At 54.9% G+C, this 26,479-nt stretch overlaps 3 protein-coding genes and 1 long non-coding RNA gene across 4 annotated transcripts; 2 read left to right on the top strand and 2 right to left on the bottom strand.

Annotated features, from left to right (window-relative positions):
- Window positions 1-329: 329 nt before the first annotated feature.
- LOC127465736 (synaptophysin-like protein 1) lies at window positions 330-4,582 on the bottom strand. The gene is made up of 4 exons (XM_051776266.1): window positions 4,494-4,582; window positions 1,399-1,517; window positions 448-659; window positions 330-340 (listed from the first exon to the last, which is right to left on the bottom strand). The coding sequence occupies exons 1-4, from the start codon at window positions 4,560-4,562 to the stop codon at window positions 330-332; spliced, it is 411 nt and encodes a 136-aa protein (XP_051632226.1). The 5' UTR covers window positions 4,563-4,582.
- Window positions 4,583-5,378: 796 nt separating this feature from the next.
- On the top strand, window positions 5,379-14,412 carry PSENEN (presenilin enhancer, gamma-secretase subunit). Its single transcript, XM_051776268.1, has 5 exons — window positions 5,379-5,496; window positions 6,270-6,330; window positions 9,497-9,601; window positions 13,175-13,378; window positions 14,348-14,412. The coding sequence occupies exons 2-4, from the start codon at window positions 6,270-6,272 to the stop codon at window positions 13,312-13,314; spliced, it is 306 nt and encodes a 101-aa protein (XP_051632228.1). The 5' UTR covers window positions 5,379-5,496; the 3' UTR covers window positions 13,315-13,378; window positions 14,348-14,412.
- Window positions 10,826-12,777, top strand: LOC127465738 (uncharacterized). The gene is made up of 3 exons (XR_007902379.1): window positions 10,826-10,850; window positions 11,382-11,506; window positions 12,280-12,777. It is a non-coding gene; the product is annotated as an uncharacterized LOC127465738 (long non-coding RNA).
- Window positions 14,413-14,474: 62 nt separating the features above from the next.
- On the bottom strand, window positions 14,475-25,756 carry LOC127465739 (protein lin-37 homolog; the record flags this gene model as incomplete). The annotated part of the gene is made up of 6 exons (XM_051776269.1): window positions 14,475-14,642; window positions 16,503-16,576; window positions 17,842-17,952; window positions 20,677-20,819; window positions 24,843-24,925; window positions 25,726-25,756. Coding segments are annotated over 6 exons (524 nt in total), but the record flags the coding sequence as incomplete, so codon positions are not given.
- Between the last annotated feature and the right edge of the window lie 723 nt (window positions 25,757-26,479).

Here is a 26,479-nt window from a genome sequence, read left to right as displayed (position 1 = left end):
CAAACCCCACCTGGAACCCACCTGAGACCCCCCAAACCCCCCCTGAGACCCCCCCAAATCTCACCTGAGACCCCCCCAAACCCCACCTGGAACCCCCCCAAACCCCACCTGAGATCCCCCAAACCCCCCCTAGGACCCACCTGGGACCTTCAAATCCCACCTGAGACCCCCCAAACCCCCCCTGGGACCCCCCCAAACCCCTCTTGGGACCCCCCCAAACCCCACCTGGAAGCCCCCAAAATCCACCTAGGACCCCAAACCCCCCCCCCAAACCCCACCTGGGCCCTCTCAAACCTCCCCTGGGACCCCCAAATCCCACTTGGAACCCCTCAAATCTCACCTGGGACCCCCCAAACCCCCACCTGGGACCCCCAAACCCCCCCTGGGACCCCCAAACCCCCCCTGGGACCCCCAAACCCCCCCCCAAACCCCCCCCCAGGTACCCACCAGGAGGGGCAGGCGGGCCCCAGGGGGCCCGGTAGAGGTGCAGGTAGCCCAGGTAGCCCCCCAGGGCCCCCAGGGCCAGCAGGAACCCCCCCACGGCCACCAGGACGAAGAACCTGGAGGGGGCCGAGAAGTCCCCGACCAGGTGAACGTCCCGGGGCCAGGTGTGGTTGCACAGCTGGGGCAGGGAGGGCTGGAACGTCGACAGGTGGAGCCTGGGGGGGGAAAGGGGGTCAGCGGGGTCAGCTGGGGTCAGCTGGGGTCACCTGGGCACACCTGAGCACACCTGAGGTCATCTGGGGTCACCTGGGAACTCCTGGGGTCACCTGGGACATCCTGGGGTTATCTGAGGTCACCTGGGAACTCCTGGGGTCCACCTGGACACACCTGAGGTCACCTGGGGTCATCTGGGATAGCCTGGAGTCACCTGGAGGTCACCTGGGACATCCTGGGGTCACCTGGGGTCATTTGGGCACACCTGAGCACACCTGGGGTCACCTGAGACATCCTGTGGTCACCTGGGGTCACCTGAGGTCACCTGGGACATCCTGGGGTCACCTGGACACATCTAAGGTCAGCTGGGGTCACCTGAGGTCACCTGAGGTCACCTGAGGTCACCTGGGGTCACCTGGGCACACCTGGGGTCACCTGGGACATCCTGGGGTCACCTGGGCACACCTGGGGTCACCTGGGGTCACCTGGGACCATTTGGGGTCACCTGGGAACTCCTGGGGTCATCTGGGGTCACCTGGACACACCTGGGGTCACCTGGGGTCACCTGGGACCATTTGGGGTCACCTGGACACACCTGAGGTCACCTGGGGTCACCTGGGCACACCTGGGGGTCACCTGGGGTCACCTGGGCACACCTGGGGTCACCTGAGGTCACCTGGCCCCCACCTTGGCCCCGCCCCGCGCAGGCCCCGCCCCCCCCCGCTGGCAGCAGCCAATCACCTGAAGGGGTAGGCGAAGGGGGCGGAGACGGAGACGTTCGATTGGCCGGGGCAGGAGACCAGGAAGGAAACGGAGCCGCTGAACCCGCCCAGCGTGGAGAAGGCGAACACCGAGAAAAACTGGGGGGAAAGGACCAGAAATCGGGAAAAACGACCCAAAAATCGGGAAAAACGACCCAAAATTCGTTAAAAACGGCCCAAACTTCGTTAAAAACGGCCCAAAATTCACTGAAAATGACCCAAAAATCGTTAAAAACGATCCCAAAATCATTAAAAATGACCACAAATTTGTTAAAAACGACCCAAAATTCAATAAAAATGACCCAAAATTCACTTAAAATGACCCAAAATTCACTTAAAATGCCCAAATTGACTGAAAATGACCCAAAACTCACTAAAAATGCCCCCAAAATTGACTAAAAATGGCCCAAAATTCACTAAAAATGGACCAAAATTCAGTAAAACCAACCCAGCGTGGAGAAGGCGAACACCGAGAAAAACTGGGGGGAAAGGACCAAAATCGGGAAAAACGACCCAAAAATCGGGAAAAACGACCCAAAATTCGTTAAAAACGACCCAAAATTTGTTAAAAATGGCCCAAAATTCACTGAAAATGCCCCAAAATTGATTAAAAACACCCCAAAACTCACTAAAAATGACCCAAAACTCACTAAAAATGGCCCAAAACTCACTAAAAATGGCCCAAAATTGACTAAAAATGACCCAAAATTCATTAAAAATGGCCCAAAATTCATTAAAAACACCCCAAAATTGACTGGAAATGACCCAAAATTCACTAAAAACGACCCAAAATTCATTAGAAACTCCCCAAAATCATTAAAAATGCATCAAAATTGATTAAAAACAACCCAAAAATCACTAAAAACAACCCAAAATTCGTTAAAAACGACCCAAAAATCGCTAAAAATGACCCAAAATTCACTAAAAATGGCCCCAAACTGACTAAAAATGACCCAAAGTTGACTAAAAATGTCCTAAAATTCATTAAAAACACCCCCAAAATGCCCCAAAATTGACTAAAAATGGCCCAAAATTCACTAAAAATGCCCCAAAATTGACTAAAAATGCCCCAAAATTGACTGAAAATGCCCCCAAAATTGACTGAAAATGCCCCAAAATTGACTAAAAATGGCCCAAAATTGACTGAAAATGGCCCAAAATTGACTGAAAATGCCCCAAAATTCACTAAAAATGACCCAAAATTGACTAAAAATGCCCCAAAATTGACTGAAAATGCCCCAAAATTGACTGAAAAATGGCCCAAAATTGACTAAAAATGGCCCAAAATTCACTAAAAATGCCCCAAAATTGACTGAAAATGCCCCAAAATTGACTGAAAATGACCCAAAATTGACCAAAAATGCCCCAAAATTGACTAAAAATGCCCCAAAATTCACTAAAAAGCTCCTCCCAGTCCCTCCAGTTGCTCCCAGTTTGTCCCAGTATAACCCAGTTCCCCCCTCAGACCCTCCCAGTCCCTCCCAGTATAACCAGTCCCTCCCAGTATAACCAGTCTGTCCCAGTATAACCAGTCCCTCCCAGTCCCTCCCAGTCTGTCCCAGTATAACCAGTCTGTCCCAGTCTATCCCAACAATATCCCAGTCCCTCCCAGTATATCCCAGTACAACCAGTATGACCAGTACAACCCCCTCACTGCCTCCAATCCCCTCCCAGTTTGTCCCAGTATATCCCAGTATATCCCAGTCCCTCCAATCCCCTCCCAGTCCCCTCCCAGTATATCCCAGTATATCCCAGTCCCCTCCCAGTTCTTCCCCGAACCCCTCCCAGTCCCTCCCAGTATTTCCAGTATGCCCCAGTATGCCCCAGTATGCCCCAGTATGTCCCAGTCCCCTCCCAGTCCCTCCCAGTTCCCCCCCAGTTCCCCCCAATCCCCTCCCAGTCCCTCCCAGTATGTCCCAGTCCCTCCCAGTTCCCCCTCAATCCCCTCCCAGTATCCCCCAGTATAACCAGTATAACCCCCCTCAGCGCCTCCAATCCCCTCCCAGTCGCTTCCAGTCACTCCCAGTATATCCCAGTATGTTCCAGTTCCCCCCCAATCCCCTCCCAGTATATCCCAGTCCCTCCCAGTTTCCCCCCCAATCCCCTCCCAGTCCCTCCCAGTATAACCAGTATACCCAGTATAACCCCCTCAGCGCCTCCAATCCCCTCCCAGTCCCTCCCAGTCCCTCCCAGTTCCCCCTCAATCCCCTCCCAGTCCCCTCCCAGTATAACCAGTACAACCAGTATAACCCCTCTCAGCGCCTCCAGTCCCCTCCCAGTCACTCCCAGTCCCTCCCAGTCCCTCCCAGTATGCCCAGTATGACCCCCCTCACTGCTCCAATCCCCTACCAGTCCATCCCAGTCCATCCCAGTCCCTCCCAGTATATCCCAGTATGACCAGTATGACCACCCTCAGCGCCTCCAATCCCCTCTCAGTCGCTCCCCAGTCCCTCCCAGTCCCTCCCAGTATGACCAGTATAACCCCCCTCACCGCCTCCAATCCCCTCCCAGTCGCTCCCAGTCCCTCCCAGTCCGTCCCAGTCCTCCCAGTATCCCCAGTATAACCAGTATAACCCCCCTCAGCGCCTCCAATCCCCTCCCAGTCGCTCCCAGTATAACCCAGTCTGTCCCAGTATGCCCAGTATAACCCCCCTCAGCGCCCCCAATCCCCTCCCAGTCCCTCCCAGTCCGTCCCAGTCCCTCCCAGTATATCCCAGTACACCCAGTATAACCCCCTCAGCGCCTCCAATCCCCTCCCAGTCGCTCCCAGTATATCCCAGTACGACCAGTATAACCCCCGTCACCGCCTCCAGTCCCCTCCCAATCCCCTCCCAGTCGCTCCCAGTCCCTCCCCAGTCCCTACCCAGTATAACCAGTATGACCAGTATAACCCCCCTCAGCGCCTCCAATCCCCTCCCAGTCCATCCCAGTCCCTCCCAGTATAACCAGTATAACCAGTATAACCCCCCTCAGCGCCTCCAGTCCCCTCCCAGTCCCTCCCAATCCCTCCCAGTCGCTCCCAGTCGCTCCCAGTCGCTCCCAGTATGCCCCAGTATGCCCAGTTTCACCCCTCACCGCCTGCAGCGCCCTCACGAGCCCGAGCGGTTCCCGGAGCGGCTCCAGCGACACCCGCGGGGCCGCCATTGCTGATCCCGGAAGTGACGTCACCGCGACCCCCCGCGACGGAAGTAACGTCACCGTCATCGCGACCCCCCGCACGCCGCGCGCTGATTGGCTCCGGGGGCCGCGCCTCTCATTTGCATACCCCTCATTTGCATACTCCTCATTTGCATGGCGAGAGTGGCGCGCTTGACCCTCCTCATTTGCATAACCCCGCCCCCTCATTAGCGCTCGCAACGGGCGCCCCCGGGGCCTTATTTGCATAGCCCCGTCTCATTTGCATAGCCACGCCTTTTATTTTACATATTCACGCTCCCCGTCCCTCCCAGTCCTTCCCAGTTCCTCCCAGTCCCTCCCAATCCCCCTCCCAGTCCCTCCCAATCCCCTCCCAGTCCCTCCCAGTCCCCTCCCAATCCCCTCCCAGTCCCTCCCAGTCCCTCCCAGTCCCTCCCAATCCCCTCCCATCCCCTCCCAGTCCCTCCCAGTTCCCTCCCAGTCCCTCCCAGTCCCTCCCAGTTCCCTCCCAGTCCCTCCCAGTCCCTCCCAATCCCCTCCCAGTCCCTCCCAGTCCCCCTCCAGTCCCTCCCAGTCCCCTCCCAGTCCCCCCCAATCCCTCCCAGTCGCTCCCAGTCCCTCCCAGTACCCCCCAGTCCATCCCAGTCCCTCCCAGTCCCTCCCAGTCCCTCCCAGTCCCCTCCCAGTCCCCCCCAATCCCTCCCAGTTCCTCCCAGTCCCCTCCCAGTCCCTCCCAATCCCCTCCCAGTCCCTCCCAGTCCCTCCCAGTCCCCTCCCAATCCCATCCCAGTCCCTCCCAGTCCCTCCCACTCCCCCCCAGTCCCTCCCAGTGCCCCCCCCAAGCTCCAACTCTCGCGAGATTTCCCGTTCGCGGCGCTCGGAGGGACGTGACCGGAAGTGGGGGGGGCGTGGCCGGAAGAAGGAACCGGCGGCGGCAGCGACGGTACCGGACTGGGATGTACTGGTTATACTGGGAGGGACTGGCGGGGACTGGGAGGGCACTGGGATGGACTGGGGGGGGACTGGGAGGGGATTGGGGGGGAACTGGGATGAATTAGGCGGGCACTGGGATGAACTGGGAGAGAACTGGGATGGACTGGGAGGGCACTGGGAGGGACTGGGAGGGAACTGGGAGGGGATTGGGAGGGACTGGGAGGGAACTGGGGGGGTCACTGGGATGAACTGGGAGGGCGCTGACCCGTACTGGTCCATACTGGCGTATGCGGGTCTGTACTGGTTTGTACTGGTTCATACTGGTCCGTACTGATCCGTGCTGGTTTATACTGGTCTGTGCTGGTTTGTACTGATCCATACTGGTTTATTCTGGTCCATACTGGTTTATACTGATTCATACTGGTCTGTACTGGTCCATACTGGTCCATAATGATCCATACTGGTCCGTACTGGTGTATACTGGTCTGTAGTGGTTTGTACTGGTCCATAATAATCCATGCTGTTTTGTTCTGGTCCAAACTAGTCCATACTGGTCCAAACTGGTCCATACTGGTGTATACTGGTCTGTACTGGTTTACATGGGTTTGTACTGGTCCATACTGGTGTATACTGGTCTGAACTGGTCTGTACTCGTCCAAACTGGTCCATACTGGTCTGTACTGGTCTGTACTGGTCTGCATTGGGCCAAACTGGTCCAAACTGGTCCATACTGGTCTATACTGGTCCGTACTGGTCCAAACTGGTCCGTACTGGTCCCCACAGATGAACCTGGACCGAGTGTCCAACGAGGAGAAACTGGAGCTGTGCCGGAAGTACTTCCGGGGTGAGTGACCTTTGACCTTTGACCCCGAGAGCCCAGGGCGTGGCACTTCTGGGTGGGCGTGGCCGGGCTGGATGGGCGTGGTTTGGCCCGGGTGGGCGTGGTCAGTCCTGGGGGTGTGACATACCTCCGGGGTGGGCGTGGCCATCTGGATAGTGGGCGTGGCCAGGCCCTGAGTGGGCGTGGCCAGGGCAGGGCTGAGTTTGGGGGGTCTCGGGGGCTGATTTTGGGGGGAATTTGGGTGGGATTTGGGGCTCATTTTTGGGGGAATTTGGGGCAAATTTGAGGCTCATTTTTGGGTGAAATTGGGTCAAATTTGGGCTCATTTTTGGATGAAATTTGGGCTCATTTTTGGGTTAATTTTGGGTGAATTTAGGGCTGATTTTGGGGAGAATTTTGGGGCGAATTTGGGGCTCATTTTTGGGTGAAATTGGGTCAAATTTGGGTTTATTTTTGGGGGAATTTGGGGCACATTTTTTGGTTAATTTTCGGTGAAATTTGGGCTCATATTTGGGTTAATTTTGGGTGAATTTGGGGCTGATTTTGGGGTGAATTTGGGTGGGATTTTGGGCTCATTTTGGGGTGAATTTGGGTCAAATTTGGGGTCATTTTTGGGTGAAATTGGGTCAAATTTGGGGTCATTTTTGGGTGAAATTTGGGCTCATTTTTGGGTTAATTTTGAGTGCATTTGAGGCTGATTTTGGGGTGAATTTGGGTTGGATTGGGGACTGATTTTAGGTGAATTTGGGGGTCATTTTTGGGTGAATTTGGGTGGGATTTGGGGCAGATTTTTGGGTGAATTTGGGGCTCATTTTTGGGTCAATTTGGGTGGGATTTGGGGCTCATTTTGGGGTGAATTTGGGTCAAACTTGGGTTCATTTTTGGGTGGATTTGGGGCTCATTTTGAGTTGAATTTGGGGCTCATTTTGGGGTGAATTTGGGTCGAATTTAGGTCAAATTTGGGTTCATTTTTGGTGAGTTTGAGGCTCATTTTGGGGTGAATTTTGGTGAGATTTGGGTTCATTTTTGGGGTGAATTTGGGTTCGTTTGGGGGTGAATTTGGGGCTGATTTTGGGGTGAATTTGAGGCTCATTTTGGGGGGAATTTGGGGTGAATTTGGGGCTCATTTCTGGGTCAAATTGGGTTGGATTTGGGTTCATTTTTGGGGGAATTTGGGGCACATTTTTGGGGGAATTTTGAGTGAATTTGGGGCTCATTTTTGGGGGAATTTTGAGTGAATTTGGGGCTCATTTTTGGGGGAATTTGGGTAGGATTTGGGGTGAATTTTTGGGGGAATTTGGGGCTCATTTTGGGTTAATTTTGGGTGAATTTGGGGCTCATTTTGGGTTGATTTGGGTGGGATTTGGGGCTCATTTGGGGGCTGATTTTTGGGTGAATTTGGGTAGGATTTGGGTTCATTTTTGGGTTCATTTGGTTCATTTTGGGGTGAATTTGGGTGGAATTTGGGGCTCATTTTTGGGTTAATTTTGAGTGAATTTGGGGCTGATTTTTGGGTGAATTTGGGTCAAATTTGGGTTCATTTTTGGGTTCATTTGGGTTCATTTTGGGGTGAATTTGGGTGGAATTTGGGGCTCATTTTTGGGTGAATTTTGGGTGAATTTTGAGTGAATTTGGGGCTCATTTTTGGGGTGAATTTGGGTTCACTTTTGGGTGAATTTGGGGTGAATTTTGGGGTGAATTTGGGATTAATTTTTGGGTGAATTTGAGTGGGATTTGGGTTGAATTTGAGTTCATTTTGGGGTGAATTTGGGTGGGATTTTGGGCTCATTTTGGGGTGAATTTGGGTGAAATTTGGGTTCGTTTTTGGGTGAGTTTGGGGCTCATTTTGGGGAGAATTTGGGGCTGATTTTGGGGTGAATTTGGCTGGGATTTGGGGCTCATTTTTGGGTGAATTTTGGACTCATTTTGGGGTGGATTTGGGACTCATTTGGGGTGAATTTGGGTCAAACTTGGGTTCATTTTTGGGTGAATTTGGGGCTGATTTTTGGGTCAATTTGAGTGGTATTTTGGCTTCATTTTTGGGTGTATTTGGGTCAAATTTGGGGCTCATTTTGGGGTGAATTTGGGTCAAACTTGAGCTCATTTTTGGGTCAATTTGGGTCAAATTTGGGCTCCTTTTTGGCTGGATTTTGGTGGGATTCGGGGCTGGTTTTTGGGGGTGTTTGGGGCTGGTTTTTGGGCTTATTTGGGCTGGATTTGGGGCTCATTTTTGGGTGAATTTGGGGCGGATTTTGTCTCAATTTGGGGTGAATTTGGGGCTGATTTTTGGGTTAATTTGAGTGGTATTTTGGGTTCATTTTTGGGTGTATTTGGGTAGGATTTGGGTTCATTTTTGGGGTGAATTTGGGTCAAATTTGGGTTCATTTTTGGGTGAATTTGGGTCAAATTTGGGTTAATTTTGGGGTGAATTTTGGTGGGATTTCGGGCTCATTTTGGGGTGAATTTGGGTCAAATTTGGGTCAAATTTGGGTTCATTTTGGGGTGAATTTTGGGGGGATTTGGGGCTGATTTTGGGGTGAATTTGGGTGGGATTTGGGGCCAGTTTTTGGGTGAATTTGGGGCTCATTTTTGGGTGAACTTGGGTCTCATTTTGGGGTGAATTTGGGTCAAACTTGGGTTCATTTTTGGGTGAATTTGGGGCTCATTTTGGGGTGAATTTGGGCCGGTTTTTGGGTCAAACTTGAGCTCATTTTTGGGTGTATTTGGGTCAAACTTGAGCTCATTTTTGGGTCAATTTGGGTCAAATTCGGGCTCATTTCTGGCTGGATTTTGGGGGGACCCGGGGCTGGTTTTTGGGGGTGTTTGGGGCAGATTTTGGGGTTAATTTGGGGTAAATTTGGGGCTGATTTTTGGGTCAATTTGAGTGGTATTTTGGCTTCATTTTTGGGTGTATTTGAGTCAAACTTGAGCTCATTTTTGGGTCAATTTGAGTCAAATTTGAGCTCATTTTTGGGTCAATTTGGGTCAAACTTGAGCTCATTTTTGGGTCAATTTGAGTCAAATTTGAGCTCATTTTTGGGTCACTTTGAGTCAAACTTGAGCTCATTTTTGGGTCAATTTGGGTCAAATTCGGGCTCGTTTCTGGCCGGTTTTTGGGGGTGTTTGGGGCGGATTTTGGGGTTAATTTGGGGGTGTTTGGGGCCCCCAGGGGGGTTCCTGCTGCTGCCCTTCCTGTGGGTGGTGAACGTGGTTTGGTTCTTCCGAGAGGCCTTTTGGGCCCCCCCGTTCGGGGAACAGCAGCAGATCAAACGCTGTGAGTCTGGGGGGGGGATTTTGGGGGGGCTTGGGGGGGCTTGGGGGGGCTTGGGGGGATTTTGGGGGGATTTGGGGAGGATTTGGGGGGGATTGGGGGGATTTGGGGAGGATTTGGAGGGGATTTGGGAGGGTTTGGGAGGATTTGGGGGGATTTTGGGACGATTTGGGGGGATTTGGGGAGGATTTGGAGGGGATTTGGGAGGCTTGGGGGGGGTCTGGAGGGATTTTGGGAGGATTTGGGGGGGTCCTGGGGGGGGGTTGGGGGGATTTTGGGAGGGTTTGGAGGGATTTGGGGGGATTTTGGGGGGATTTGGGGGGATTTTGGGAGGGTTTGGGGGGATTTGGGGGGGTCCTGGGGGGGTTTGGGGGGATTTGGGGGGGGGCTTGGGGGGGTTTGGGGAGGACTTGGGGGGGTTTTGGGGGGGTTTGGGGAGGGTTTGGGGGGGGTTGGGAGGATTTAGGAGGGTCTTGAGGGGGTCCTGGAGGGGTTTGGGGGGGTTTTGGGGGGGCTTGGGAGGGATTTTGGGGGGATTTGGGGGGTTGGGGGGGGTTTGGGGAGGACTTGGGGGGTTTTGGGGGGATTGGGGGGGTCCTGGGGGGATTTGGGGGGATTTTGGGAGGTTTGGGGGGGGGTTGGGGGGGATTTGGGTGGGTGGGGGGGTTTTGGGGGGGCTTGGGGGGGCTTGGGGGGGTTTGGGGGGGTTTGGGGAGGACTTGGAGGGGTCCTGGAGGGATTTGGGGGGATTTTGGGAGGATTTGGGGGGGTTTTGAGGGGATTTGGGGGGATTTGGGGGGATTTTGGGAGCGGTTGGGGGGGTTTGGGGGGGATTTGGGGGGGTTTTGGCGGGTACGGGGGGGGTTTGGGGGGATTTTGGGAGGGTTTGGGGGGATTTGGGGGGGTCCTGTGGGGATTTGGGGGGGATTTTGGGAGATCTGGAGGGGTGCTGGGGGGGTTTGGGGGGATTTTGGGAGGGTTTTGGGGGATTTTGGGAGGGTTTGGGGGGGTCCTGGGGGATTTGGGGGGGTCCTGGGGATATATGGGGGGATTTTGGGAGGTCTGGAGGGGTCCTGGGGGGGTTTGGGGGGATTTTGGGAGGGTTTGGGGAGGACTTAGGAGTCCCAGAAAGGTTTTTGGGTGTCCCAGGTGGTATTTTGGGGGTCCCAGGTGTCTTTTTGAGGGTCCCAGGTGTATTTTAGGGGGCCCGGAGCTGTTTTTGGGGATCCCAGGTGTATTTTGGGGGTCCCAGGTGTGTTTTTAGGGGTCCCAGGGGTATTTTTGCAGGTCCCAGGATGGTTTTTGGGGTTCCCAAATGATATCTTGGGGGTCCCAGATTTGTTTTTGGGGGTTCCAGGTGTGTTTTTGGTGCTCCCAGGTGATATTTTGGGCGTCCCAGAGTAGATTTTGGGGGTCCCAGATGATATTTTGGGGGTCCCAGGATGGTTTTTGGGTGTTTCAGGTACATTTTGGTGCTCCCAGAGTGTATTTTGGTGCTCCCAGGTGTCCCAGGTGACATTTTGGGTGTCCCAAGTGTATTTTGGGGGTCCCAGGCTGGTTTTTGGGTGTCCCAGATGTGTTTTTGGTGCTCCCAGGTGACATTTTGGGGGTCCCAGGTGTTATTTTGGGGGTCCCAGGTGTTATTTTGGGGGTCCCAGGTGACATTTTGGGGGTCCCAGGATGGTTTTTGGTGATCCCAGGTGTATTTTGAGGGTCCCAGGGCTGTTTTTGGGGGTCCCAGATGTATTTTTGGGGGTCCCAGGGCTGTTTTTGGGGTTCCCAGCTGACATTTTGGGGGTCCCAGTTGATATTTTAGGGCTCTCAGGTCTATTTTGGGGTTCCCAGATGACATTTTGTTGCTCCCAGCTGACATTTTGGGGTTCCCAGATGACATTTTGGGGGTCCCAGGTGTATTTTTGGGGGTCCCAGGTGATATTTTGGGGGTCCCAGATGTATTTTTTGTGCTCCCAGGGCTGTTTTTGGGGTTCCCAGAGTAGATTTTGGGGGTCCCAGATCTATTTTGGTGCTCCCAGTTGATATTTTGGGGGTCCCAGAGTAGATTTTGGGGTTCCCAGATGACATTTTGGGGGTCCCAGATGACATTTTGGGGGTCCCAGATGTCATTTTGGGGGTCCCAGGGCTGTTTTTGGTGCTCCCAGGGCTCTTTTTGGGGTTCCCAGATGATATTTTGGGGTTCCCAGATGTATTTTGGTGCTCCCAGAGTAGATTTTGGGGGTCCCAGATGACATTTTGGGGGTCCCAGGTCTATTTTGGTGCTCCCAGATGATATTTTGAGGCTCCCAGAGTAGATTTTGGGGTTCCCAGGGTGTATTTTTGAGGGTCCCAGGGCTGTTTTTGGGGGTCCCAGCTGACATTTTGTTGCTCCCAGTTGATATTTTAGGGTTCCCAGATGTATTTTTGGGGGTCCCAGATGACATTTTGGGGGTCCCAGGGCTGTTTTTGGTGCTCCCAGGGCTGTTTTTGGGGTTCCCAGATGTACTTTGGTGCTCCCAGAGTAGATTTTGGGGTTCCCAGGGTGTATTTTTGAGGGTCCCAGGGCTGTTTTTGGGGTTCCCAGATGATATTTTGGGGGTCCCAGGTGTATTTTGGGGGTCCCAGAGTAGATTTGGGTGTCCCAGCTGACATTTTGTTGCTCCCAGGTGACATTTGGGTGCTCCCAGGGCTGTTTTTGTGGGTCCCAGATGTATTTTGAGGGTCCCAGATATATTTTTGGGGGTCCCAGGGTGTATTTTTGGGGGTCCCCGGGCTGTTTTTGGTGCTCTCAGGTCTATTTTGGTGCTCCCAGGGCTGTTTTTGGGGTTCCCAGGTGTATTTTAAGTGTCCCAGGGCTGTTTTTGGGGGTCCCAGGTGTATTTTTGGGAGTCCCAGGTGTATTTTTGGGGTTCCCAGGTGTATTTTGGGGCTCCCAGAGTAGATTTTGGGGTCCCAGGGTGTATTTTTGAGGGTCCCAGGTGTATTTTGGGGGTACCAGGTGACATTTTGGTGCTCCCAGGGCTGGTTTTGGGGTTCCCAGGGCTGTTTTTGGGGGTCTCAGGTCTATTTTTGGGGTTCCCAGCTGACATTTTGGGGGTCCCAGAGCTGTTTTTGGGGGTCCCAGAGTAGATTTTGGGGGTCCCAGAGTAGATTTTGGGGGTCCCAGAGTAGATTTTGGGTGTCCCAGGTCTATTTTGGGTGTCCCAGGTCTATTTTGGGGGTCCCAGATGTATTTTGGGGTTCCCAGAGTAGATTTTGGGGGTCCCAGATGTATTTTGGGGGTCCCAGATGTATTTTTGGGGTCCCAGATGTATTTTGGGGTTCCCAGATGTATTTTTGGGGTTCCCAGAGTAGATTTTGGGGGTCCCAGATGTATTTTTGGGGGTCCCAGATGTATTTTTGGGGTTCCCAGATGTATTTTTGGGGTTCCCAGAGTAGATTTTGGGGGTCCCAGATGTATTTTTGGGGGTCCCAGAGTGGATTTTGGGGTCCCAGATGTATTTTGGGGTTCCCAGATGTATTTTTGGGGGTCCCAGATGTATTTTTGGGGGTCCCTAACCCCTGTCCCCCCCCCCGCCCCAGACGTGGTGCGCTCCGCGCTGGGGGCGGGGCTCTGGGGGGTCTCCCTGGGGGTCTGGATTGGGCTCTTCCAGACCCGCCGCGGCCAATGGGGGGCCTTGGGCGACGCCCTCAGCTTCACCCAGCCAATGGGAGTGCCCTGAGCCCCCCCCCCGCCGGCCAATGGGAGCGCCCCGAGCCGCGGCGGCCAATGGGAGAGCGGCCAAGGTGAGGGCGGGGCTGCGACCGGCCAATGGGGTGCGGGGGGGAGAGGGAGGGGCTTAAATCGGCCAATGGGAGGGGGCGGGGTTTGGACCGGCCAATGGCGGAGCAGGGAAGTGAGGGCGGGGCCGAAAGCAGCCAATGGGAGTGCCCAGAGAGTGGGAGGAGCTTAAAGCAGCCAATGGGAGAGTCAGGGGTGTGGGAGGAGCTTAAAGCAGCCAATGGAGAGCCTGAGGTGTGGGAGGGGCTTAAATTAGCCAATGGGAAAGCCCAGAGTGGGAGGGGCTTAAACAAGTCAATGGGAGAGTCAGGGGTGTGGGAGGGGCTTAAAGCAGCCAATGGGAGGGTTTGGGGTGTGGGAGGGGCTTAAATTAGCCAATGGGAAAGCCCAGAGTGGGAGGAGCTTAAAGCAGCCAATGGGAGAGTCTGGAGTGTGGGAGGGGCTTAAAGCAGCCAATGGGAAAGCCCAGAGTGGGAGGAGCTTAAAGCAGCCAATGGGAGAGTCAGGGGTGTGGAAGGGGCTTAAATTAGCCAATGGAGAGCCCAGAGTGGGAGGGGCTTAAACTAGCCAATGGGAGAGTCACGGGGTGTGGGAGGGGCTTAATGGGAGGCTGTGAGGGGTGTGGCCTAAAGCAGCCAATGGGAGGGCCCAGAGGGGAGGGCGGGGCTCAAGCCAGCCAATTGGAGAGCCCCCGAGCGCCACCGGCCAATGGGAGAGCTCGGGAGTGAGGGCGTGGCCTCAGCCCGCCAATGGGGGGCTGGCAGGGGTGTGGCCTTAACCGGCCAATGGGAGAGGCCGGAGGGGAGGGAGGGGCTTCAACCAACCAATACAGGAAGGGCAGGGCTTGGCCCAGCCAATGGGAGTGCCCCAGGGGCGTGGCAAAAAAGAGGGCGTGGCCAGAAGTGTGGGAGGCGCCAGAGCTGAGGGGGAGGGGCCTAAAAAGCACCGCTGACCCTCCCCCTCCCCCCAAACAGGAGCGATGACGTCACGTGACGCTTGACCACGCCCCCTTCCCCCAATAAACAGTTTTGGCCCCGCCCACCCGCTCACGTGTCTTCGCTGACCACGCCCCCTCATTTACATACAGGAGACGGCGCTTTTATTGTGGGCGTGGCCACAGGGGAGGGGGCGGGGTCGGCTGGCGGGCGTGGCCTCGGGGTGGGTGTGTCCTCGGGGTGGGCGGGGCCTCACTGGCGCTCGTAGATGATTCGCAGGAGGCGAAGGCTGGGCCCGTAACGCTGCTGCTGCCGCTGAGCGGCCTCCCGCCACCTAGACCAGTATGGACCAGTTTGGACCAGTACGGACCAGTATGGACCAGTATAAACCAGTACAGACCAGTATGGACCAGTATAGACCAGTACAGTCCAGTATAGACCAGTATGGACCAGTACGGACCAGTACAGACCAGTATGGACCAGTATAAACCAGTATGGACCAGTATGGACCAGTATAGACCAGTTTGGACCAGTATAAACCAGTACGGACCAGTATGGACCAGTATGGACCAGTATAAACCAGTATAAACCAGTATAAACCAGTTTGGACCAGTAGAAACCAGTACAAACCAGTATAAACCAGTTTGGACCAGTACGGACCAGTATGGACCAGTATGGACCAGTATAAACCAGTTTGGATCAGTAGAAACCAGTATGAACCAGTACAGACCAGTATAAACCAGTATGGGCCAGTACGGACCAGTATAAACCAGTACAGACCAGTACAGACCAGTACGGACCAGTATAAACCAGTACGGACCAGTACAGACCAGTAACACCCATTACAGTCTCCCAGTAAGGCCCAGTAACCCCCCAGTGCTGCTACTGCCGCTGGGCGGCCTCCCAACACCTAAACCAGTATAGACCAGTATAAACCAGTATGGACCAGTATGGACCAGTATGAATGAGTATAAATCAGTATGAACCAGTATGGACCAGTACAGACCAGTAGGGACCAGTAAGAGCCCCCCCAGTCCAGCCCAGTCACCCCCAGTGACCTCCCCAGTCCCTCCCAGTCCCTCCCAGTCCCCCCCAGTCCCTCCCAGTCCCTCCCAGTCCCCCCCAGTCCCTCCCAGTCCCCTCCCAGTCCCTCCCAGTTTATCCCAGTTCCTCCCAGTTTATCCCAGTCCCTCCCAGTCCCTCCCAGTTTATCCCAGTTCCTCTCAGTCCCTCCCAGTCCCTCCCAGTCCCCCCCAGTCCCTCCCAGTCCCTCCCAGTTTATCCCAGTTCCTCCCAGTCCCTCCCAGTTCCTCCCAGTCCCTCCCAGTTTATCCCAGTCCCTCCCAGTTTATCCCAGTCCCTCCCAGTCCCCCCCAGTCCCTCCCAGTCCCTCCCAGTCCCTCCCAGTCCCTCCCAGTTTATCCCAGTCCCTCCCAGTTTATCCCAGTCCCTCCCAGTCCCTCCCAGTCCCTCCCAGTCCCCTCCCAGTCCCTCCCAGTCCCTCCCAGTCCATCCCAGTTTATCCCAGTCCCCCCCAGTCCCTCCCAGTCCCTCCCAGTTTATCCCAGTTCCTCCCAGTCCCTCCCAGTTTATCCCAGTTCCTCCCAGTTTATCCCAGTCCCTCCCAGTCCCTCCCAGTCCCTCCCAGTTTATCCCAGTTTATCCCAGTCCCCCCCAGTCCCTCCCAGTTTATCCCAGTCCCCCCCAGTCCCTCCCAGTTTATCCCAGTCCCTCCCAGTCCCTCCCAGTCCCCTCCCAGTCCCTCCCAGTCCATCCCAGTCCCCCCCAGTCCCTCCCAGTCCCTCCCAGTCCCCTCCCAGTCCCTCCCAGTCCCCTCCCAGTCCCTCCCAGTCCCCTCCCAGTCCCCCCCAGTCCCTCCCAGTCCATCCCAGTCCCCCCCAGTCCCTCCCAGTCCCTCCCAGTTTATCCCAGTCCCTCCCAGTCCCCTCCCAGTCCCTCCCAGTCCCTCCCAGTTTATCCCAGTCCCTCCCAGTCCCCTCCCAGTCCCTCCCAGTCCCTCCCAGTTTATCCCAGTCCCTCCCAGTTTATCCCAGTCCCTCCCAGTTTATCCCAGTCCCTCCCAGTTTATCCCAGTCCCTCCCAGTTTATCCCAGTCCCTCCCAGTTTATCCCAGTCCCTCCCAGTCCCTCCCAGTTTATCCCAGTCCCTCCCAGTTTATCCCAGTCCCTCTCACCGCTGCCGGACCCGTTTCCACCTCTCCATGTTCTTGTAGATCAGTGACGTAATCGAGGGGGCGGGGTCTGGCACCTGGGGGCGGGGCCACCGCGATGACATCACAAAGGGGTGTGGCCAGTGGTGACATCACACAAGGGGCGTGGCCACCGTGGTGACATCACAAGGGGCGTGGCCAGGGGGTTTTGGGGGTCCCAGGGTGGGTTTTGGGGCATTTTGGGGGGTCCCTGAGTAGATTTTGGGGTATTTTGGGGGGTTTTGGGGTGTTTTGGGGGGTCCCAGGGTGGGTTTGGGGGTATTTTGGGGTTATTTTGGGGGGTTTTGGGGGGTCCCAGGGTGGGTTTTGGGGTATTTTGGGGCTATTTTGGGGGGTTTTGGGGGGTCCCAGGGTGGGTTTTGGGGGGTCCCAGGGTGGGTTTTGGGGTATTTTGGGGCTATTTTGGGGGGTCCCAGGGGTATTTTGGGGAGGGTTGGGAGGTTTTGGGGGGTCCCAGGGTGGGTTTTGGGACATTTTTGGGTATATTGGGGGGTCCCAGGGTGGATTTTGGGGTTCCCAGGGTGGGTTTTGGGGGTTCCACGGTGGATTTTTGAATATTTTGGGTTATTTTGGGGGGTCCCAGGGTGGGTTTTGGGGTATTTTGGGAAGTTTTGGGGGTTCCAGGGTGGGTTTAGGGGTATTTAGGGGCATTTCCTGGAGTTTTGGGGGGGCCCAGAGTGGGTTTGGGAGGATTTTGGGGGATTTTGGGAGGTTTTGGGGGGTCCCAGGGTGGATTTTGGGGGTCCCAGGATGGGTTTGGGGGGATTCTGGGGGGTTTTGGGTTATTTTGGGGGGTCCCAGGGTGGGTTTGGGGATATTTTGGGGTATTTTGGGAGGTTTTGGGGGGTCCCAGGGTGGATTTTGGGGGATTTTGGGGTATTTTGGGGAGTTTTGGGGGGTCCCGGGGTGGGTTTGGGGGGTCCCAGGGTGGAATTTGGGGGGATTTTGGGTTATTTTGGGGGTTCCAGGGTCGGTTTTGGGGGTCCCAGAATGGGTTTGGGGGGATTCCGGGGGGTTTTGGGTTATTTTGGGGGGTCCCAGGGTGGATTTTGGGGGATTTTGGGGTATTTTGGGAGGTTTTGGGGCGTCCCGGGGGGATTTTGGGGGTCCCAGGGTGGGTTTGGGGGTTCCCAGGGTGGGTTTTGGGGGTTCCACGGTGGATTTTGGAATATTTTGGGTTATTTTGGGGGGTCCCAGGGTGGGTTTGGGGGGTCCCAGGGTGGAATTTGGGGGTCCCGGGGTGGGTTTTGGGGTGTTTTGGGTCATTTTGGGTCAATTTGGGGGGTTTTGGGGGGTCTCTCACCTGGTCCGGAGGCTCCGCCCCCTCGTCGGGCCCGAGGGGGGAGGGGACTCGGGGGGCCACGGGGGGGGTGGGGGGGGGGAGCTCCAGCACCTCCTCCCCCTTGGGGGGCACCTGTAAACCAGTATGGACCAGTATGGACCAGTATAAACCAGTATGGACCAGTATGGACCAGCATAAACCAGTATGGACCAGTATAAACCAGTATGGACCAGTACGGACCAGTATGGGCCAGTATGGACCAGTATGGACCAGTATAAACCAGTACGGACCAGTATGGACCAGTATGGACCAGTACGGACCAGTATGGGCCAGTATGGACCAGTATGGACCAGTATAAACCAGTACGGACCAGTATGGACCAGTATGGACCAGTACGGACCAGTATGGACCAGTATAAACCAGTATAAACCAGTATAAACCAGTATGGACCAGTATGGACCAGTATAAACCAGTATGGACCAGTATGGACCAGTATGGACCAGTATAAACCAGTATGGACCAGTACAGACCAGTATAGATCAGTATAAACCAGTACGGACCAGTACGGACCAGTATGGACCAGTATAAACCAGTATGGACCAGTACGGACCAGTAAAAACCAGTATGGGCCAGTATGGGCCAGTATGGACCAGTATGGAACAGTATGGACCACTATGGACCAGTATGGACCAGTATGGACCAGTACGGACCAGTATGGACCAGTATAAACCAGTATGGACCAGTATGGACCAGTATGGACCAGTATGGACCAGTATAAACCAGTATGGACCAGTATGGACCAGTATGGACCAGTACGGACCAGTATGGACCAGTATAAACCAGTATGGACCAGTATGGACCAGTATGGACCAGTATGGACCAGTATAAACCAGTATGGACCAGTATGGACCAGTACAGACCAGTATAAACCAGTATGGACCAGTATGGACCAGTATAAACCAGTATGGACCAGTATAAACCAGTATGGACCAGTATGGACCAGTATGGACCAGTATGGACCAGTACGGACCAGTACGGACCAGCACGGACCAGTATAAACCAGTATAAACCAGTATAAACCCGTACAGACCAGTATGGACCAGTATGGACCAGTATGGACCAATTTTGGGTGGATTTGGGGTATTTTTGGGTGGATTTTGACTATTTTGGGGGGATTTGGGGGGATTTGGGGTATTTTGGGATGAATTTTGGGTATTTTTGGGGGGATTTTGGGTATTTTTTGGTGGATTTTGGGTATTTTTGGGGGGATTTGGGGTGGTTTTGGGTGGATTTGGGGTATTTTTGGGGTCATTTGGAGTATTTTTGGGGTGATTTGGGGTGTTTTTGGGCAGATTTTGAGGTGTTTTCAGGGTGATTTCAGGTGGATTTGGGGTATTTTGGGGTGATTTGGGATATTTTTGGGTGGTTTGGGGTATTTTTGGTTGGACTTTGACTATTTTTGGGGTGATTTGGGGTATTTTTGGGCAGATTTTGAGTGGATTTGGGGTATTTTGGGGCGGATTTTGAGTGGATTTGGGGTGGGTTTGGGTGGTTTTGGGTGGATTTTTACTATTTTGGGGGGATTTGGGGTATTTTTGGGTGGATTTTGAGGTGGTTTTGGGTGATTTTGGGTATTTTTGGGCGGATTTTGAGGTGGTTTTGGGTGATTTTGGGTATTTTTGGGTGGATTTTGAGGTGGTTTTGGGTGGCTTTGGGGTATTTTTGGGTGGTTTGGGACATTTTTGAGTGAATTTTGGGGTATTTTTTAATGGATTTGGGGGTTTTTGGGGTGGATTGTGACTATTTTTGGGGTGATTTAGGGTATTTTTGGGTATTTTTGAGTGGATTTGGGGTATTTTGGGGCAGATTTTGGGTGGATTTGGGGTATTTTGGGGTGGATTTTCACTATTTCTGGGTGGATTTTGAATATTTTGGGGTGATTTGAGGTGGTTTTGGGGTATTTTTGAGTGGATTTGGAGTATTTTTGGGGTCATTTGGGGTATTTTTGGGCAGATTTTGAGGTGTTTTCAGGGTGATTTCAGGTGGATTTGGGGTGATTTGGGGTATTTTTGGGTGGATTTTGAGGTGTTTTGGGCTGGATTTGGGATATTTTTGGTGGATTTGGGATATTTTTGGGTGGATTTGGGGTATTTTGGGTGCATTTTGACTATTTTTGGGGGGATTTGGGGTGATTTTGGATTCTTTTGTGTGATTTTCAGGCGGTTTTGGGTGAATTTGGGGGCGATTTGAGGGATTTTTGGGGTGGATTTTGAGTATTTTTGGGGGGATTTTGATGTGGTTTTGGGTGGATTTGGGGTATTTTTGGTGGATTTGGGATATTTTTGGGGTGATTTGGGATATTTTTGGGGTGATTTGGGGTATTTTTGGGTGGATTTTCAGGTGGTTTTGGGGTGATTTGGGGTATTTTTGGGTGTATTTTGAGTGGATTTGGGGTATTTTTGGGTGTTTTGGGGTGGGTTTGGGTGGTTTTGGGTGGATTTTGGGGGGTTTTGGGTGGAATTTGAGTATTTCTGGGGTGTTTTGGGGTGGGTTTGTGGGGGATTTTGAGCATTTTGGGGGGATTTTGAGCATTTTTAGGTGGATTTTGAGGTGTTTTTGGGGTGATTTGGGGTGATTTTGGGGTGATTTTGAGGTGAGTTTTGAGTGGATTTGGGGTGGATTTGGGGTATTTTTGGGGTGATTTTAGGTGGGTTTGGGTTATTTGGGGGGGATTTTGAGGTGGTTTGGGGCGATTTGAGGTATTTTTGGGTGGATTTTGACCATTTTTGGGGCGTTTTTGGTGCGATTTTGGGTGATTTTGGTCCAATTTCAGGGTTTTGGGGTCTGGGGTCTCACCTGCTCGCCCTGGGGGTTGCCCTGGGGGGGTTTTGGGGGGCTCCAGGTGCCCATCCAGGCCCTGCAGACGGGGTACAGGGGGGTGCCCGCCGGGAACTGCCCCAGCTCCACGCTGCGGTCGAACAGGCGGATCACGTACGAGTCTGGGGGGGCAAAAAGGGGGGCTGGGGCAGAAATCTGGGGGGCACAGACACCCCCCAGACCCCCCTGAGACCCCCCAGACCCCTCTGAGACCCCCCAGAGCTCCCAAACCCCAAAAAAACCTCAAAAAGTGTCCCAGAACCCCCAAAAACTGCCCCAGGACCCCCAAAAACTGCCCTGGAAAAGGGAGGGCTGGGGCAGAAATTTGGGAGGCACAGACACCCCCCAGACCCCCCTGAGACCCCCCAGACCCCCCAGACACCCCTCAGAACTCCCAAACCCCAAAACCCCCAAAAAATGCCCCAAAACTGCCCCAGGACCCCAAAAATTGCCCCAGAAATGGAGGGATTGGGGGGCAACAATTTGGGGGGCACAGACACCCCCCAGACCCCCCTGAGACCCCCCAGACCTCCCTGAGACCCTCCAGACCCCCCTGAGACTCCCCAGAGCCCCCTGAGATCCCCCAGACCCCCCTGAGATCCCCCAGAGCTCCCAAACCCCAAAAACCCCCAAAAAATGCCCCAAAACTGCCCCAAAACCCCCCAAAACTGCCCCAGGACCCCCAAAAATTGCCCTGGAAAAGGGGGGGGCTGGGGCAGAAATTTGGGGGGCACAGACACCCCCCAGACCCCCCTGAGACCCCCCAGAATTTCCCCAGAGCTCCCAAACCCCAAAAACCCCCCCAAAATGCCCCCAAAAAACCCCAAAAATGCCCCAAAACTGCCCCAGAAGCCCCAAAAACTGCCCTGGAAAAGGGGGGGCTGGGGGCAACAATTTGGGGGGCACAGACACCCCCCAGACCCCCCTGAGACCCCCCAGAACCCCCTGAGACCCCCCAGACCCCCCTAAGACCCCCCAGAATTTCCCCAGAGCTCCCAAACCCCAAAAACCCCCAAAAATGCCCCAAAACTGCCCCAGAACCCCCCAAAAATTGCCTCAGGACCCCAAAAATTGCCCCAGAAAAGGGGGGGCTGGGGCAACAATTTGGGGGGCACAGACACCCCCCAGACCCCCCTGAGACCCCCCAGGACCCCCTGAGATCCCCAGAGCTCCCAAACCCCCAAAAAACCCCAAAAAATACCCCAAAAAAACCCCAAAAATGCCCCAAAACTGCCCCAGGACCCCAAAAATTGCCCTGGAAAAGGGGGGGCTGGGGGCAACAATTTGGGGGGCACAGACACCCCCCAGACCCCCCTGAGACCCCCCAGAACCCCCCTGAGACCCCTCAGAGCTCCCAAACCCCAAAAACCTCCCAAAAAATGCCCCAAAACTGCCCCAGAAGCCCCAAAAATTGCCCTGGAAAAGGAGGGGTTGGGGGCAACAATTTGGGGGGCACAGACACCCCCCAGACCCCCCTGAGACCCCCCAGAGTCCCCTGAGACCCTCCAGACCCCCCTGAGATCCCCCAGAGCTCACAAACCCAAAAAACCCCAAAAAATGCCCCCAAAAAAACCCAAAAATGCCCCAAAACTGCCCCAGAACCCCAAAAACTGCCCCCAAATCCCCAAAAACTGCCCTGGAAAAGGGGGGGGTTGGGGGCAACAATTTGGGGGGCACAGACACCCCCCAGACCCCCCTGAGACCCCCCAGGACCCCCTGAGATCCCCAGAGCTCCCAAACCCCAAAAAAACCCCAAAAAATACCCCAAAAAAACCCAAAAAATGCCCCAAAACTGCCCCAGAAGCCCCAAAAATTGCCCTGGAAAAGGGGGGGTTGGGGGCAACAATTTGGGGGGCACAGACACCCCCCAGACCCCCTGAGACCCCCCAGACCCCCCTAAGACCCCCCAGAATTTCCCCAGAGCTCCCAAACCCCAAAAACCCCCAAAAATGCCCCAAAACTGCCCCAGAACCCCCCAAAAATTGCCCCAGGACCCCAAAAATTGCCCCAGAAAAGGGGGGGCTGGGGCAACAATTTGGGGGGCACAGACACCCCCCAGACCCCCCTGAGACCCCCCAGGACCCCCTGAGACCCCCAGAGCTCCCAAACCCCAAAAAACCCCAAAAAAAACCCAAAAAATGCCCCAAAAATGCCCCAAAACTGCCCCAGAAGCCCCAAAAACTGCCCTGGAAAAGAGGGGGCTGGGGGCAACAATTTGGGGGGCACAGACACCCCCCAGACCCCCTGAGACCCCCCAGACCCCCCTAAGACCCCCCAGAATTTCCCCAGAGCTCCAAAACCCCAAAAACCCCCCAAAAATGCCCCCAAAAAACCCCAAAAATGCCCCAAAACTGCCCCAGGACCCCAAAAATTGTCCTGGAAAGGGGGGGGGCTGGGGCAGAAATTTGGGGGGCACAGACACCCCCCAGACCCCCCTGAGACCCCCCAGACCTCCCTGAGACCCTCCAGACCCCCCTGAGACTCCCCAGACCCCCCTGAGACCCCCCAGAGCTCCCAAACCCCAAACCCCCCAAAAAAATGCCCCAAAAAAACCCCAAAAATGCCCCAAAACTGCCCCAGGACCTCAAAAACTGCCCTGGAAAAGGGGGGGCTGGGGGCAACAATTTGGGGGGCACAGACACCCCCCAGACCCCCCTGAGACCCCCCAGAACTCCCAAACCCCAAAAAAACCCCAAAAATGCCCCCCAAAAAACCCCAAAAATGCCCCAAAACTGCCCCAGAACCCCAAAATACTGCCCCCAAATCCCCAAAAACTGCCCCAGAATCCCCAAAAACTGCCCCCAAAACTCCCCAAAACTGCCCCCAAAACTCCCCAAAACTGCCCCAAACTCCCCCCAAAAACTGCCCCAGAACCCCCAAAAAGTGTCCCAGAACCCCAAAAACTGCCCCAAAACCCCAATTTGCCCCAAAAATACCTCAAAATCCACCCAAATCACCCCAAAAACACCCCAAAAACATCCCAAATCACCCCAAAAACATCCCAAATCACCCCAAAAATATCCCAAATCACCCCTGGGATAATTTGGGGTCATTTTGGGATATTTTGGGGTGATTTTGGGCTATTTTGGGCTAGTTTGGGGTCTCTCTCCCTCCCTGTGTCCCTGGGGGTCCCTATAAGATATTTTGGGGTGATTTTGGGTGATTTTGGGGTGATTTTGGGCTAATTTGGGCTATTTTGGGGTCTCTCTCCATCCCTGTGTCTCTGGGGGATATTTTGGGGTCATTTTGGGATAATTTGGGGTCATTTTGGGCTATTTTGGGTCATTTTGGGGTCTCTCTCCCTCCCTGTGTCCCTGGGGGTCCCCGGGGGATATTTTGGGGTAATTTTGGGCTATTTTGGGCTATTTTGGGGTCTCTCTCATTCCCTGTGTCCCTGGGGGTCCCTGGGGCATATTTTGGGGTCATTTTGGGATATTTTGGGGTGATTTTGGGCTCTTTTGGGGTCTCTCTCCCTCCCTGTGTCCCTGGGGGTCCCTGGGGGGTATTTTGGGGTGATTTTGGGCTATTTTGGGGTCTCTCTCCCTCCCTGTGTCCCTGGGGGATATTTTGGGGTCATTTTGGGATAATTTGGGGTCATTTTGGGCTCTTTTGGGGTCTCTCTCCCCCCCTGTGTCCCTGGGGGTCCCAGGGGGGTATTTTGGGGTCATTTTAGGGTAATTTGGGGTAATTTTGGGGTGATTTTGGGCTCTTTTGGGGTCTCTCTCCCTCCCTGTGTCCCTGGGGGATATTTTGGGGTCATTTTGTGCTATTTTGGGCTATTTTGGGGTCTCTGTCCCTCCCTCTGTCCCTGGGGGTCTCTATGAGATATTTTGGGGTCATTTTGGGATAATTTGGGGTCATTTTGGGCTATTTTGGGGTCTCTCTCCCTCCCTGTGTCCCTGGGGGTCCCTATAAGATAATTTGGGGTCATTTTGGGCTATTTTGGGGTGATTTTGGGCTATTTTGGGGTCTCTCTCCCTCCCTGTGTCCTGGGGGTCTCTCTGGGATAATTTGGGGTAATTTTGGGATAATTTGGGGTCATTTTGGCTATTTTGGGCTCTTTTGGGGTCTCTCTCCCTCCCTGTGTCCCTGGGGGTCCCTATAAGATATTTTGGGGTGAATTTGGGGTGTTTTGGGTCACTCACTGTGTCTCTGGGGGGGGGTCTCGGGCCCCTCCCCCCCCTCCCGTCTCTTCTTCCGCCTCTGCTGCGGGAACCGCCCGGGGGGGCTGGGGGGGGACAGGGGGGGGATTTTGAGGGGGTCCCCAGGGGGTCTCAGGGGGGTTTTGGGGGGGATCTGGGGGGGTTTGGGGGGTCCCAGGGGGGGTTTGAAAGGGATTTGGGGGGGTTTTAGGGGGCTAAGAGGGGATCTGGGGGGGTTTGAAGGGGATTTGGGGGTCCCAGGGGGAGTTTGGGGGGTCCCAGGGGGAGTTTGGGGGGGATCTGGGGGGGTTTGGGGGTCCCAAGGGGGATTTTGGGGGTCCCAGGGGGTTTGGGGGGTCCAGGGGGGGGTTTGGGGGGTCCCAGGGGGGGTTTGAAGAGGATTTGGGGGGGGGTTTTGGGGGGGTTTTGAAGGGATTTGGGGGGGGGGGGTTGGGGGGCTAAGGGGGGGGTTTTGGGGTCCCAAGGGGGGTTTGGGGGGGTCCCAGGTGGGATTGGGGGGGTCCCAGGTGGTTTTTGGGGTCCCAGGGTGTTTTTGGGGGTGTTTTTGGGGGTCCCAGGGTGTATTTTGGGGGTTCCAGGGGGGGTTTTTGGGGGTCCAAGTGGGTTTTGGGGGTCCCAGGGTGTTTTTGGAGGTCCCAGGGGGGTTTTGGGGGTCCCAGGTGTGGTTTTGGGGGTCCCAGGGTGGTTTTTTGGGGGTCCCAGGGGTGTTTTGGGCTGTTTTTGGGGGTCCAAGTGTGGTTTTGGGGGTCCCAGTGGTTTTTTGGGGTCCCAGGGTGTTTTGGGGTGTTTTTGGGGGTCCCAGGGTGTATTTTGGGGGTTCCCAGGGGGGTTTTTGGGGTCCCAGGGGGGTTTTTGGGGGTCTCACCGTTTCCCAGGGGCGCTGGGCGAGGGCCTCCCTGCAACACATTTTGGGGAGGGGGCTCAGGGGGGGCCCCCCAGCCCAGGACCCCCCAATTTGGGGGTCCCACCCTCGTCAAACCCCCCCAATTTGGGGGTCCCACCCTCCCAACTCCCCAATTTGGGGGTCTCACCTCCCCACATCCCCTCAGATCCCCCCAATTTTGGGGTCCCAACACTCCAATCCCCCCCAAATTGGGGTCCCCCCCCCAAACCCCCCAATTTCGGGGTCTTACCTCCCCAATTTGGGGGTCCCACCCCCCCCAAAACCCTCTCAGACCCCCCCAAAGCCCCCCAAATTTGGGGGTCCCACCCCTCCAATCCCCCCAGACCCCCCCCAAATTTGGGGTCCCACCCCTCCAAACCCTCTCAGACCCCCCCAAACCCCCCCAATTTGGGGGTCCCACCCCTCCAATCCCCCCCAAACCCTCCCCAATTTGGGGGGTCCCATCCCCCAAGTCCCCCAAATTTGGGGGTCTCAACCCCCAAACCCCCCCAATTTGGGGTCTGAGCCCCCCAAACTCTCCCCAATATGAGGGTCTCACCCCCCAACTCCCCAAATTTGGGGGTCTCACCCCCCCAAACCCCCTCAGACCCCTCCAATTTGGGGGTCTCACCCCTCCAATCTCCCCCAAACCCCCCCAAATTTGGGGTCCCCCCCCCTAAACCCCCAATTTCGGGGTCTTACCTCCCTAATTTTGGGGTCCCACCTCCCCCAAATT

This window comes from Manacus candei, unplaced genomic scaffold, assembly GCF_025592945.1.
Source record: "Manacus candei isolate 608988 ecotype Guabito, Panama unplaced genomic scaffold, ASM2559294v1 h1tg000478l, whole genome shotgun sequence".
NCBI classification, from domain to species: Eukaryota; Metazoa; Chordata; class Aves; order Passeriformes; family Pipridae; genus Manacus; species Manacus candei.
Note: the sequence above shows the minus strand (reverse complement) of the source record. Positions and strands in the feature narration are given on the sequence as shown.